Source organism: Orcinus orca, chromosome 2 (genome assembly GCF_937001465.1).
Source record: "Orcinus orca chromosome 2, mOrcOrc1.1, whole genome shotgun sequence".
NCBI lineage: Eukaryota > Metazoa > Chordata > Mammalia > Artiodactyla > Delphinidae > Orcinus > Orcinus orca.
In genome coordinates this window covers 151702097-151716925 of record NC_064560.1, presented here as the reverse complement: position 1 = coordinate 151716925, position 14829 = coordinate 151702097, and the positions used below count along the sequence as shown (strand labels likewise).

Sequence of the window (14829 nt, the reverse complement as noted above, 5' to 3'; positions counted from 1 at the left end):
TGGAGAGATATACCATGTTCTTGGATTGGAAGAATCAATATTGTGAAAATGCCTATACTACCCAAAGCGATCTACAGATTCAATGCAATCCCTATCAAATTACCAATGGTATTTTTTACAGGACTAGAACAAAAAATCTTAAAATTTGTATGGAGACACAAAAGACCCTGAATCGCCAAAGCAGTCTTGAGGGAAAAAAACGGAGCTGGAGAAATCAGACTCCCTGACTTCAGACTATACTACACAGCTACAGTAATCAAGACAATATGGTACTGGCACAAAAACAGAAACATAGATCAATGGAACAAGATAGAAAGCCCAGAGATAAACCCATGCACCTATGGTCAACTAATCTATGACAGAGGAGGCAAGGATATACAATGGAGAAAAGATAGTCTCTTCAATAAGTGGTGCTGGGAAAACTGGACAGCTACATGTAAAAGAATGAAATTAGAACCCTCCTTAACACCATACACAAAAAGAAACTCAAAATGGATTAAAGACCTAAGGCCAGACACTATAAAACTCTCAGAGGAAAACATAGGAAGAACACTCTTTGACATAAATCACAGCAAGATCTTTTTTTGATCCACCTCCTAGAGTAAGGGAAATAAAAACAAAAATAAACAAATGGGACCTAATGAAACTTAAAAGCTTTTGCACAGCAAAGGAAACCATAAGACGAAAAGACAACCCTCAGAATGGGAGAAAATATTTGCAAATGAATCAACAGACAAAGGATTAATCTCCAAAATATATAAACAGCTCATGCAGCTCAATACTAAAGAAACAAAAAACCCAATCCAAAAATGGGCAGAAGACCTAAATAGACATTTCTCCAAAGAAGACATACAGATGGCCAAGAAGCACATGAAAAGCTGTTTAACATCACTAATTATTAGAGAAATGCAAATCAAAACTGCAATGAGGTATCACCTCACACCAGTTAGAATGGGCATCCTCAGAAAATCTACAAACAACAAATGCTGGAGAGGGTGTGGAGAAAAGGGAACCCTCTTGCACTGTTGGTGGGAATGTAAATTGATACAGCCACTCTGGTGAACAGTATGGAGGGTCCTTAAAAAGCTAAAAATAGAATTACCATATGATCCAGCAATCCCACAACTGGGCATATACCCTGAGAAAACCATAATTCAAAAAGACACATGCACCCCAATGTTCATTGCAGCAGTATTTACAATAGCCAGGTCATGGAATCAACCTAAATGCCTGTCGACAGACAAATGGATGAAGAAAGTGTGGTACATATATACAATGGAATATTACTCAGCCATAAAATGGAACGAAATTGAGTCATTTGTTGAGACGTGGATGGATCTAGAGACTGTCATACAGAGTGAAGTAAGAAAAACAAATACCGTATATTAACGCATGTATGTGGAACCTAGAAAAATGGTACAGATGAGCCGGTTTGCAGAGCAGAAGTTGAGATGCAGATGTAGAGAACAAACGTATGGACACCAAGAGGGGAAAGCCACGGGGGGGGTGGGGATGGTGGTGTTATGAATTGGGTGATTGGGATTGACATGTATACACTAATGTGTACAAAATTGATGACTAATAAGAACCTGCTGTATAAAAAAATAAAATTGAAAAATTTTTAAAAAAAGCTTCAAGAGGATTGACATATACACATTACTATATATAAAATAGATAACTAATAAGAATCTATAGCACAGGGAACTCTACTCAATACTCTTTAATGACCTATGTGGGAATAGAATCTAAAAAAGAGTGGATATATGTATATGTATAACTGATTCACTTTGCTGTAGAGCAGAAACTAACACAACATTTTAAATCAACTATAGTCCAATAAAAATTAATTTAAAAAAAAAGAACTGCTCTTAAATTATCTAAAATGTTTTCTTAGCTTCATCTAGACCATTCACGCCATCTGAGTGGCTAAAATAAATTGTTTTACCAAAAATGTTCTACAAAAATGTCATGACTTCTATTAGCAGATGTTAAGAGAAGTAGCACTGTGAATATCAGCAAAGTGATGAAAGTTGCTTTCTGCAAAGATGTTGTTGACAGTATTGTTCATTATGCTACCCTGGTGTCCTGTTAATACAGGAACTCCTCCCTACATGCATACACCCCCACACACACACCATCCCCCCCCCAAATACCAGGAAAATTTCTCTCTAATAGTTTCGTTAATCCTTTTGCTTTTTCTGAATTACTGACTTATTTTTATCTCAGGGACACTGTGATGCACGTAACTGATCTTGTTTTCATCTTCCCATTGGCTACTGCAAAATGCAAAGCAAAATCTAGTCACTGTATATAGCATGCATCTTACTTTCTTCCCCATATTTACTGTTTGCTTCATTTTATTTTTGTAACTCATCTTTCTAGAACTAGCAGAGGTATTAACTAAATGTAATATTGAGCCTTTCTCAGCTCAGTTAGCCTTGCATAGGACTTTGTTCTTTTAAATTGACTTACATACAGTTTTTGACAAGACAATTACAAAATATAATTTCTGTGTTTATTTCAAAGGTTTAAGTTTAAAATCACAGAAAAAAATCATAATTTGTGTTTCTTTTCTAAGTTCTAGTTTTTAATGCATGTTATATAACTGTAACCTTGTTTTTTTCCCCCCAAGGCAGCCAACAGTTAGATTCCATTCATGTAACACAATTGGAGAGAGATACTGTTTTAGTGTGTTTAGACAGTAAGTATTATTTTAAAGTTTATTCTAAGTATACTACTTGATATAACATACCTTTTCATGGAATTGATTCTAATAGAATCAGTAAAGTAGATTTGCAGTTTTCCACCTTAAGTGGCATTGTTTTATTGATGAAAAACCTAAATTGGCTACAGATGTAGTAACTAATTGATCTGTTTGTCAGACTGTCCTCTGTGACCTTTTTCTTTATTCTGTTTGGCCTACTTGGGAACATTACAGTCAGCCCTCTGTATCTGTAGGTTCCACATCCTCTATTCAGCCAACCATGGATTGAAAATATTTAGAAAAAAAAATTCCAGAAAGCTCAAAAAAGCAAACCTGAATTTGCAAGTGCCTGGCAACTATTTATATAGCTTTTGTGTTGTATTAGGTATTATAAGTAATGTAGGATCTACTGTGTAGCACAGGGAACTATACTCAATATTATGTAATAACCTATAAGGGAAAAAAAGAATCTAAAAAAAACTATATCTACATTTATATACACACACATATGTATAACTGAATCACTGTGCTATACACCTGAAACTTCTACGATATTGTAAATCAACTATATTTCAATAAAAATATTTTTTAAAATTAAAGTCTATGGGAGGTTGTGTGTAGGTTATATGCAAACACTAGGCCATTTCATATAAGGCACTTGAGCATCCATGGACTTTGGTCTCCGTGAGGGGTACTGGAACCAATTCCCCGTGGATACTGAGGGACAACTGTATTAGAATAGTTTGCCATAACCTTGGGGTAAAATTCTGTATAAAATTATTCTGTATAAAATTCTGTATAATTCATTGTAATTAATGAAAACATAGGTGGTTATACTAATTTGGTCACTTGTAGTCATATAACATGAACTTTTGGAATCATGTCAGTGTGATATTCTAATGCACAAATAGATTTGACACCTTTACCTGCTAGTAGTGATTCTTTTGATGCAGCGAGAGGTGTTACTGATAGATGTGTGTTGTACTGTATATGCAGTGGAAGAGACAGAAAAACTTTAACAACAGGTGTTTTCAATTTCGCAAACAAAGCACTCTAATTCTTAAAATCCCCCTTACTTTAATGCAATGAATCCTGCAAGTGAAATTCACCCAGACTTGGCATTATATTTGAAATTTGGCAATATTTGCTGTGGTTTGATTCATTCCAATATTTTAAAATTACTAGACCTGCCCATAGATGTTTAGGGTTATTTTTAAAATTGTTCCACTACTTAATTTACCTGTATTTTTGTCTTAATTTCTGTTCTCTAAAGTGTTCCCTAGTGGATTTGCCTTATAGAATCATAAAGATCATCTAATATTATAGATAAGTAAACAAACCCCAGAGTGTTTCATTTGCCCATTATCCCTTAAGTATTTTTGATTCTTTGAATACTGATAAGATTGGCATGTTGTTTGGTTACTCTTAAGTGAATTTGATAAATTATTTTTTACCCAAACAAGTAGAAGACTCAGTACTAATTAATGAAATAAACAGATGATCAGAATTTAATTGTAGTAGTATTGAACCTTTAACATTAAATGCCTAAATACCTTCTGAGTCAAACAAGGAAAATAAATTGTACTTAGTTTTCATTTTGTTGATTTATGTATTTTTTAAAAATTTTTTTAAACCTTTGATTAATTAGGACTTCCATTTCCCAGCTATTCATGGTAAATGGAAAGTTGACTTTCTTCAGTTGTTCTTTTTTTCTTAGGGGAGCAGTGTAACACTTCGAAAATTGTTTGTCAACTCTATGGTATAAATTAGTTTTACTAAGCAGCAATGGAGATAGGTGTGTAATCACGATAGGTGTGTAATCACAAATAATGGTAGACAGATGAGAAAGTAATGCAGAGTGAAGATATCTTCCAAGTCAGAGCTAAGATGGTTAAATTAAAAAATAAATGGACAAAAGGGAAATAGAAATATTCACATATACTGTCTATCCCAGAGTTTACTTATAAAGAAATTCTGAATTTTGAGAGTACTATTTTTTCCTCCCTTGTACTTCTGTAGAATATTAGTTACATACTAAAGTTAAGAATTACTGCAAATATTACTTATCATATGTTATGTAATTTGTAAGGGGGAAAAAACCAACTCTTATTGCTGAATATTTAGGCACCAAGTTAACCACTATTAAAGAAACACTTCACTTTTTAAAAAATGAGAACGTAAGTGTTCAATATAAACTATGAAAAAAAAATACTGGTGGAATTGCCATTTACAACGGAGGCCTCACTCTTATAGAATCTATCAGTGACAGTTTTTCACTGGGCATACTTGAATCAAGAGAAATAATTGAACTTTATTAATATTGTTATATATCCATGTAAAATCCACTTACCAAGTTACATTTATTTTAGCAAATCTGCATTTCCAGTCTTGACTTGTTTTTTCTTTTTTTAAGAATTTGTAAAAATTGTAAATCTACAAGGAAAACTAAAATCAAGTAAGAAACTGGCCTCTGAGCTAAGTTTTGATTTTCGCATTGAATCTGTAGGTAAGTCTCCTTTTATTAATAATGCATTTAGAGTACTTGGTTTTTTGTTCATTCTGTACTTAGGGTTATCTAGACCAGCACTGTCTCATAGAAGTTTCTTTGATATAGAAATGTTCTCTGTGTTCTTAAATACAGTAGTCATTAACCACACTTGTTAAGTACTTGAAACATGGCTAGTGCTACATTTTAATTTTAATTTTTTTAATTTTAATTAATTTAAATTTTGATGTAAATAGCCACACAGGGCTAGTTACTATAATATTAGACAGTGCAGGTCTGGACCGTAATAAATCTTTTATTGTCGTTTCTTGAATATTTAAAACATGAAATCATTTCTTCTATTCATTGTTCCCTTTGCTGCATCAAGTGAATTATACTTCTTCCAATTCTTTCCAAATCATGAAGGTATTTGTGTGATGTGATTAACAATGTTAGATATGCTAGAATTCTTTGCCGTGTAAGATTCTGGTTGGTGTGTGTTGATGGTTTTTGCTTTTAGGTCTATTTAAATATAAATACTTTCCCACAGAATCTGGAAAATACTATGCCATTTGAATTTGCTTCCTTGTCAATGAGTGTTTTACTCTGTAATATCATTGGTATTATGATAAAAATTATTATTGTTTGCATCCTCACTGATTATATGTCAGTAAGTATTTTCCTCAAGGGTGATAGAACTTATGAAAAAATACTGTGGGTGGAAACATTTTGAACAATTCATGATATGGTTCTACTTTAAGTCAAAAACAGTTAAAACAAAATTGGTGATTTTTATTTGGGCTGTAAAAAATATGTGTATTTTATAATTAAATGTATATACTTTTAAAAATGTGTTTCTCACTGTTTAGAAAGTTTTCTGTTGATTTTTTTAAAATTTAATGGTTTCTCAAGTGGAGTTTTGCCCTATTGCAAAGAACATTCATCCCTCTGGGTAACCCTCTTACATAGGAATAATTTGCTTATGATTGGAAATTTTATTCAAGCAGAAAACCTAAACTTTCTGTAGATGCCATGACAAAAGGCATTTTGGAAATATTTTCTTCTTTTACTCCTTTGTATGCTGGCTGTTGCATGCCAGTTTCTAAGATTTAATATTTTCAATAGAGATTCCAATATACAGATCTTTAGGTCCTCTTAATTTTAACTGAAACACACTAGTACCTCAACTTTTTCATATATGCCAAATTTTTTAGGATATTTTTGTTCTACAAAAGTTTGTTCCTCCTAGGCTACCATCTCTTCTTTCCAGTGAACTTTGGAATAATTTCAAGGATCCTCCTGGGTAAAAAGAGTCCCTTTAAGTCACCTTTTAAAAACGAAGCCAGTACTGCCTGTTTTTTTATTTCATGGCTAGTGAAGCTTCTATGATTGGTTATTGTAAAATACTTTAATGTTTATTGAGCTAAATTATGTTTCCAGAACATTCTTATGTTAACTTTTTACAGAGTCAATATTCTAGTAAAAAATATAATAAATTTCAATCACTTTCTCCCATCATCTTTACTGGTATAGGGCATATGGCTAACTCTCCAACAATCAAATTGGTTTTCTCCTTCTCTCACTGTGCTTTAGTGACTCTAGCCTCTGGCCAGGAAGGACCCAGAGGCCCTGCTGCCTCCCCCCCACCCCAAAATTGGGGGCCCTGCCACTCTGTTTCTAAACCACTAAGTGACCCCATATGTGTGCTTCAGTGGGCCCAGCACAGGCAGGACACAGAAATGGACAAGGCACAGCGAGAACAGGTTTTCCTCCAAGACCCTCAGGCCACCCCAGGGGATCGTGGGAGATGGGTGGGCAGCAAGAGGGGATATGGCATGTCATGAGGTGGCCACACTTTGGGGTCACGGTCGTTCCTGATTCCAAAGCCATCAAGAAGTTGGGCAAGCTTGGCTCAAATCTGTGACCACACTTGTGAACAGTGGGACCTGCAAGGACAGGGCAAAGGCCCGGTGGGCTCTGGAGGCCTGATGGGGTTGGGCAGCAACAGTGAGTACTGTAGCTGAGAGCCCCTAGCCCCTCCAAATAAGAATTGGTTCACAGATCAGAAATATTCAGTGTGTGGTTAAATTTTAGATTACAGGACAGGTTTATTTTTAAAAATTAATTTTATAATAGGGAATATGTGAACAGAAATAAAAGATGCTTCCTTAATAGCTACTTCTAAATATATCACATTATTTAAATGATCATGTTTTTAATCCAAAAAACCAGTTATGTTTTTATTACTTTATTTACCTAAGACAAAAGATAGTATATGAAAGAAAAATTAATATGCTGATGTCCAGCTCATCAAAAGTTAGCCCATTTTTAAATAAATGCCTGTTATAATGTATCTTTGAAAACTTCCATGACCCTGCCTCAATAAATTATTTGAGCTTTGTCATGACTTAGTCACAAAAATGTTGGGAACTAATGGTCTAGACGGTGGAATTTTGCACCAAGCACTTGAATAGCCTTACATTATCATTTATTAAAGACAGTTAAGGAAAATGTATAATGCACTACTATGTGCTTTATTTTAGTCCCGTTCTCCCTTATCTTTTTAGTATGCCTTCAAGACAGTGTGTTGGCTTTCTGGAAACATGGAATGCAGGGTAAAAGCTTCAAATCAGATGAGGTAAGATTTCTCTAATTACCTCCAGTGATTCCCATTAAAGATTTTAAATGTTGAAACATTCATTTTATGTATTTTCTTTGTGAACCCACGTTGCTATGTTTAATGCCTTTAATGCCGGTAGAACAAAACTGCCAGTATTTTCCCTTCAAATAATGTTCAGTTTTGTATTTATTGTATTCTCAGTGGCCACAAGGAATTGTCAAACATGAGTTTACACAATTTCAGTCCTCTTATTTGTAATTTATAAATATGGTTGCTAAACTTACTAAACTTTTCTAAAGGTAATAAGCCTTTTCCATAATCTATAAATGTGCAGCTTCTTTTTTTTTGTATAAATTTATTTATTTTTTATTTTTGGCTACGTTGGGTCTTCGTTGCTGCACGCGGGCTTTTCTCTGGTTGTGGCAAACGGGAGCTATTCTTTGTTGTGGTGCACAGGCTTCTCATTGTGGTGGCTTCTCTTGTTGGGACCACGGGCTCCAGGTGCTCGGGCTTCAGTAGTTGTGGCTCACGGGCTTAGTTGCTCCTCGGCATGTGGGATCTTCCCAGACCAGGGCTTGAACCCGTGTCCCCTGCATTGGCAGGCGGATTCTTAACCACTGCACCACCAGGGAAGCCCCTGCAGCTTCTTTTTTAATGTTATATTTTAAATTCTAAATTAATATGTATTGGATCACGGGACTAAGGAAAATCTAAGAAAATTAATTCGTTTACTAAATATTTATTGAGTATCAAATACATTTAGGACACTATTCTTATTATAGCACTGAAGACATAATGAAGCATAATTATAAATAATATCAAACCCTTACGATGTCTATCTTCCAGGCACTTTACAAATGCTATCTTACTGAAGGCTAATAATACAGTGGGGTTTACGTACAATTCAAAGTAAAGTTATGTACTATTCATATTCCCGATTTTACAGGTACAGAGTGATTAAGTAACTTACCCAGAGTTACAGAACTAGTTAAGTGACAGAGCCTGGATGTGAAGGGTCTCCAAAAATCACTTCTACTGAGATAATCGGGATATATTTCATGTAGGAGGTGGGACTTGGGCTCCCACCTTGAGAGGTGAATCCTAACAGTTAAGAGAATACTAACAGAGACATTTCCCATTTGTGTGAGTACCTGTGTAATTCTTGCACACCAGGGCCTCACAAATATATGGACTTATTTTGAAGCTTAAAGTCTTCTATTTGAATTACCTTTACACTGTTATTTAGATATAACTATTTCCACCTCTTATATGAATGCAGAAATAGAATGCTTCCAAGTAAAAATGATGTAAATCAGTGGAATTAGAATGCTTCCAAGAGAAAATGATGTAAATCAGCTTGTCTTTGAAAGCGTCCGTTTAGTTACTGACCCATGTCACTAAATGTCACCAGGCCCCTGCATTTAATGAAGGCTACAGTCCTACTTACTGCCATAACATTAATTGTCCTTAGATGCTATTTTCACTGTGTCACTCCTGTGGTTTGAAATCTGTAGAAGTTACTTGTTGTTTACCATATCAAGTGTGAATTCTACCTCCTATTTTTAAGTCATCTTGCTTACCTTTTTCTTTCTGGTTTTGTTCTCATCCTTCAATTTGGGCCTACCTATAATGTTCATAATGTAAAAATCAGCCATTCTAGTCCACAAAGATTGGAACATTTCTGAACTGAATACTCTGAAAATCAGCTGCATTTAAGCACCAGATTTATTTTCTGGTTCAAGTTTGTTAATTCCATCTTCTCAGCTAGACTGCAAACTCATTGACAGCAGAGTATTTTTATACTTATTTTATATCCACACTGTCAAGAGTTTGTGTTCCTCCAAAAGCTGACCCTAAAACAAGGACTCAGGTCCTTGTTTATTTGGGAGTAGATCCCAGAAAAACAAGTGACAGGGTAAGGAATGTAAGATGCAGAGGAACAAAAAGCCAACAAAGAGCACATTAATAAACTGCTTCTCACTATGGGCAACGAGGGCTTAATCCTATAGGGACTACTGAGGAACAGTGTGGAGCACACCTCAGAATTGGCTAATCACAAGGTGGGGAGGCGGGTGCATTTATACACGAACTGCTGTCCCTGGTAGTTAAGGGTTTCCCCCAGAGGTGTCAACTCCCCACACTTTGGAATAGTACCTGTGCACGACCGAGTACCTTCTTTCTTTAGTTTTGGAGAAGACAGAGCAGAGGAATACCCCCAGTACACAGATGTAAGACACAGGTGCATGGGAGTGTCTACCGCAGCTCTGCTGAAATCAGGTGGGCTGAGGGGTGCCACCTCAAGCATCTGCCCTGTGACGTAAAGGAAGGAGTAGGGGCTGTGCAGTCCAGCAAACCTGTACTCAGATCTTGGGTCTACTAGTTATATGACCTAAAAGTAAGTTACTTAACCTCACTGAGTCTTAGTTTTCTCTTTAATAATATGGGAATGATAATACATCATAAAAAGTTCTAAGGAAAGTGCTTGACCCAAACAGATGTTCCATAAATGTTGATGTGTTTCTACTAATAAGCAATCAAAAAAAACCTTACTAAAATCTATTTAATTTGAGGAATTGAGTCTATCAAAAATTATCATTCTTTTTAATACTTGCTCTACCTAAATGATTTTTAAATTATAATTTAAATAATACGGGGACTAATAATATGGGATATTTTCTTTCATAGGTTACCCAGGAGATTTCAGATGAAACAAGAGTTTTCCGCTTATTAGGATCAGACAGGTAATAGTTTGGTTGTTTTATTACCAAAGGAGTTCAACAATTGTATTTTTAATTATACTGTCAACCTCTGACTGTGTTTCAAACACTTATTTTTCAATATACTTATATTGTTTCAATATATTTATTTATATTGTTCAATAGAAGTAACATTGGTTTATAACATTTATATAAATTTCATGTATACAGTGTTATATTTCTAGTTCTATATACCCTACAGTGTGCTCACCACCAAAAGTTTAGTTTCCTTTCATCACCACACAATTAACCCCCTTTACCCATTTCACTCTCCCTCCACCCCTACCTCTTCCCCCTGGTAGCCACTCTGTATCTACGTGTTTGTTTTTGTTTGGTTTGTTCATTTATTTATTTTTATGTATGTTAAACAAAACTCTTAGAGGCTTCAGAATCTTAGAGAAATTTCCCTGTATCTTTATTGAGAGAGAGAAAAAAATATTTTAATTAGTCTATTAAGCAAGCTATTGTCAGTGTGAGGATCATGATTCCAGAAACAGTTATACTTGGCCAAGACAAAATGTGTTAGATGGGTGTTTATGTCCCTAGTATCATGACATATTTCAGGCTCCTTTGTTTTCATCATTTCTTCCTGGCATGTTAACTTCTATTATCTGTTACTGTATATATCCAACAGAATGTGCACCTCCTGACATGTACTTTTATATCACAAGATACTTGACTGAGTCTCTGAGGTCATTCTAAATTAGAAGGAATTATGTGGTCTCTGTGATCAAAGTGAAAGATAAGTTCCAAAACTATGCTTTCTCATGAAAAAAGAATTATAGCTTTTGTTCTTCAAAGTCTGTGTTATCTTCCTCTACAATGAATAAAATACCTATCCCTTCCTATTTTCCAAAAGTTGTTACTGCAGCAAAACTGGCTATAGTGGTATACATTAGTCCTGAGGCAAGGATTGAGAACCTCTGATCTTCAAGTTCAGTCTAGTCACAAAACCATTGCTTAGATATTACACACTTAAGGAAGTCGGGGAGAATTGGAGTTATGACTCCATAAAAATTTTTTAAAGAGACTTTTGTAAAGAGAAAAAGGATTTTTGGAAAATGGCAACTACCCATTGCCGTTGAAAAGGCAAGCCCAGAGAGCATGGCAACCTAGTAACTAGTCCTGCATAAAAGAGAATTGGAGGACCACCTGGTAAATGACTGTAGAATGGGAGGCCCTTTGCTTCTCCAGGAAGGGCTGACAAAAGAATTGTAGATCATTCAGTGATCCTGGCACAAATAGCACTCTGGTGAGACATAGTATGAGAGATTCCTGCTTGATAGAGGGTAGGCATCAGAAGCCATTTCTCTTAGTTACTTGTTTCCTTCCAACTCCTTCCCCCAGAATTTTCTCTTTCATCTATCCCTTCTTTGTTTGTATTGTTTCTCCATTCTCTCACTCTTGACCTAAAAAACTACTTTTTTCAGACCATTGCCTTGTTCTGATTATCTTCTTACTTGAGCATCTCCTTGATTTTAAGACATATATCTTAACCAAGGCTTTTGTTTTGTCTTAATTTTTAAAGTGATTTGTTAAATTGTATTGTTTAAATATAGGTATTAATGTCTAGGAGGAAAGAAAACTATGTCAGAATATTAATAATGGTAAACTCTGGGCAGTTGAATTATAGGTAATTTTATTTTCCCCTTCTACTTTTCTTTAATGCATGCTTTAAGTATATATTACTTTTTTGTTTTCATTTCAAAAGTAATAATATGCTAGTTGTAGGAAATTCATACACTAGAAAAATATAAATTATTTATGCAACTCCCCCCACCTCCCATTTCCCCTTCTAGACTTTTTTCTCTGCACTGGCATATTGTTTTTTATTTTGTTCTCAAACCTGTCTTCCCACAGTGTAGATCCTATGATATGACACTTGATTGGTTTTTCTTCCTATTGGTCCTTTCATTGAACTCTTACCCTGCCTTTGTTCCAGGGACAAGGAAGACGGCCCCATTTCATACTTTACTATTTATTTGCAAATACCTTGAAGAACAGTGTGAGTGGGTGCCTCTTAAAATCCTGTTTTATTGTCTCAGCCCTTCCTCCATCCCCTTCTTGTTCATGTATATTCTAAAGCTTTATTATACCTTTTTTTGGTATATATGAGTAAAGCAAATTTGTTTTTAGTTGGAATAAGATGAGACTATCCTGAAATGTTTTTAATATTTTATATTCATAAATTCATCAATTCTTATTCAGTTTTGTTTTTAAGCTATAAAATGTAAAGCTGAATTTGACTGTGCATCTATTAATGTGATCTCTGTGTAATTTTATGTGAATGTGAACAATGATATTCTTTCCTGGTTTGATGTTAGTATTTGAAGATGAAATCTCTGTTTCTACTCTTTAACAAGACTTTTGTTTTGATTTAATTGCAGGGTTGTTGTTTTGGAAAGTAGGCCAACAGAAAATCCTACTGCACACAGCAATCTTTACATCTTGGCTGGACATGAAAATAGTTACTAAGCAACAGAAATTGGTCTCAAATGACAGGAAAATGAATACACTCCATTGAAAGCAAAAATATCTTAAGGAAATTCAGTACAAACTACACTATGATTTGCTTTAATTGTTATGGGTTATATCTCAAATGATATGTACTTTAAGGTAGAATTCAATATTTTCTGTAGCTGGAAACAGCTATTCTATCTCTTGCCACTATGTGGTGGTTTTATCAAGTTTGCTTAATAAAAGCTATGAGACAGATAGTCCTCTAGTTCCAGGAAACACAGTCTTTTTAAAAAAAATGTTTGTAACAAGGATGCCATGATATTTTTAGATAACAACTCATGTGATTATCTTCAGAGAGATAAATTTAGTGACAGTTTTCTCATTTTATACCATGTTTTATTCCTTCTTAATGAACATAATTTGATAAAGAAATTATCAGGTAAGCCTTTCACTTTTACATTGGCCATTCTGTATGTTTTTGTAAAATAGAATATTTAATCCTTATTTATTAATCTCTTGCTGGAGTGGTGTAATGTATCTAACTTTTAGCAAAGGAAGGTTGCAGAGCAGCTTAAATTTTTTTATAATATATAAAAATTTTGTTTACCTTTTAAGACTAGTACTTTGAGGGTTTAAAGGCTGTGTTTGGAGGTTCAATACATACATGCAATATTATTTAATGCAAGTATTTTGTAATATAATATCATCCAGAATTGCCTTAAAAGAGAGTTTTGTGTTTTCAACTACATATAATTGTAGGGGGTCATACAGAAGATAATGATGATGGTTGAAATATTGTTAGAAGGAGTGTGTATTTCTAGATGTGACTACTGTGTGTATGTATTCTTGACAAGCAGTATAATATACCTGTGATTTTTTTTTTTTTTTTACATTAGGGATAATGCGTAAGAAATTAATCTTCATATATATTATCATCCCTAATGTAGGGGGGAAAAGTGTTTAACTGCCCATGATATGTATTTTACTTATACTATACCAGAGTGGAAATTGTAAAGCAACTACATGTGTATTCTTGGGTTTTTCACATATATAGATCTTCATTTTGAGTAGGTTAAAAAAAAAATCTTTAAATGAAATTTAATTCCTGATGGGATAGTATAAATAAGTATTATAAAAATCAGTATTCTAAAGATAAGTAAGGATTGGGCCGTTCTTGAGTTTTCTTCCTTTCTGCTATTGTTAGTATTCAAACTGAAAGCATCACACTGGTACCTATTGTCTTAATGCATTTAACAGTTATTGTTGAGATAATGAACAAAGGGGTGGCAAGAGCAGACTATAAATTCATTTTCAGCAGTTCCTTGAGAGAAAGACAGTGTTACTATCTCATTCAGTCTTTAGCAGTCCTGTATAGTAGGTATTATCATCATCTCCTTTTTTTAGATGAGGAGATAAGGGGTTAGCAAGGTTAAGAGACTTAACCCAATTCACACAGCAAGTTAGTGGTTGAGTCAGACCATGAGTCTTGTGACTCTGTTCTTTTCACTATGCAATATGCAAACAATAAAATATTATGCAAATGAGATATATAAAGTATTGTCCTTTAAAAATGCTATGATTTCAGTAAGTGTGTTGCTGTTTATTTTGGGTATTTTAAATGGGGCCTCTGGACTGAAGGACACTGGATACAATCGATGGCAGGGGACCATACTCAAAACAGAAAATATTTACATTCTGGATACAAAGACCAATATCCTCCTCCTCCTCTCTGAATCCTGGCAGCCAGATCTTCCCATCCTAACAATACTGGAAGAGTCTTCTCTGTGCCATCTGGTCAGTGCAA

General features: G+C 34.5%; 1 protein-coding gene across 1 annotated transcript in view; it reads left to right on the top strand.

The window, feature by feature from the left end:
* MAP4K5 (mitogen-activated protein kinase kinase kinase kinase 5) overlaps positions 1 to 14579 on the top strand; it is a 139674-nt gene extending 125095 nt beyond the window's left edge. The window contains exons 29-33 of the mRNA XM_004270042.4: positions 2633 to 2701; positions 5118 to 5210; positions 7757 to 7827; positions 10495 to 10550; positions 12953 to 14579. Coding sequence (XP_004270090.1) covers positions 2633 to 2701; positions 5118 to 5210; positions 7757 to 7827; positions 10495 to 10550; positions 12953 to 13040 — 377 coding nt within the window. The 3' untranslated portion in view covers positions 13041 to 14579. The remainder of the gene's footprint in view (positions 1 to 2632; positions 2702 to 5117; positions 5211 to 7756; positions 7828 to 10494; positions 10551 to 12952) is intronic.
* The last annotated feature ends 250 nt before the right edge of the window (positions 14580 to 14829 follow it).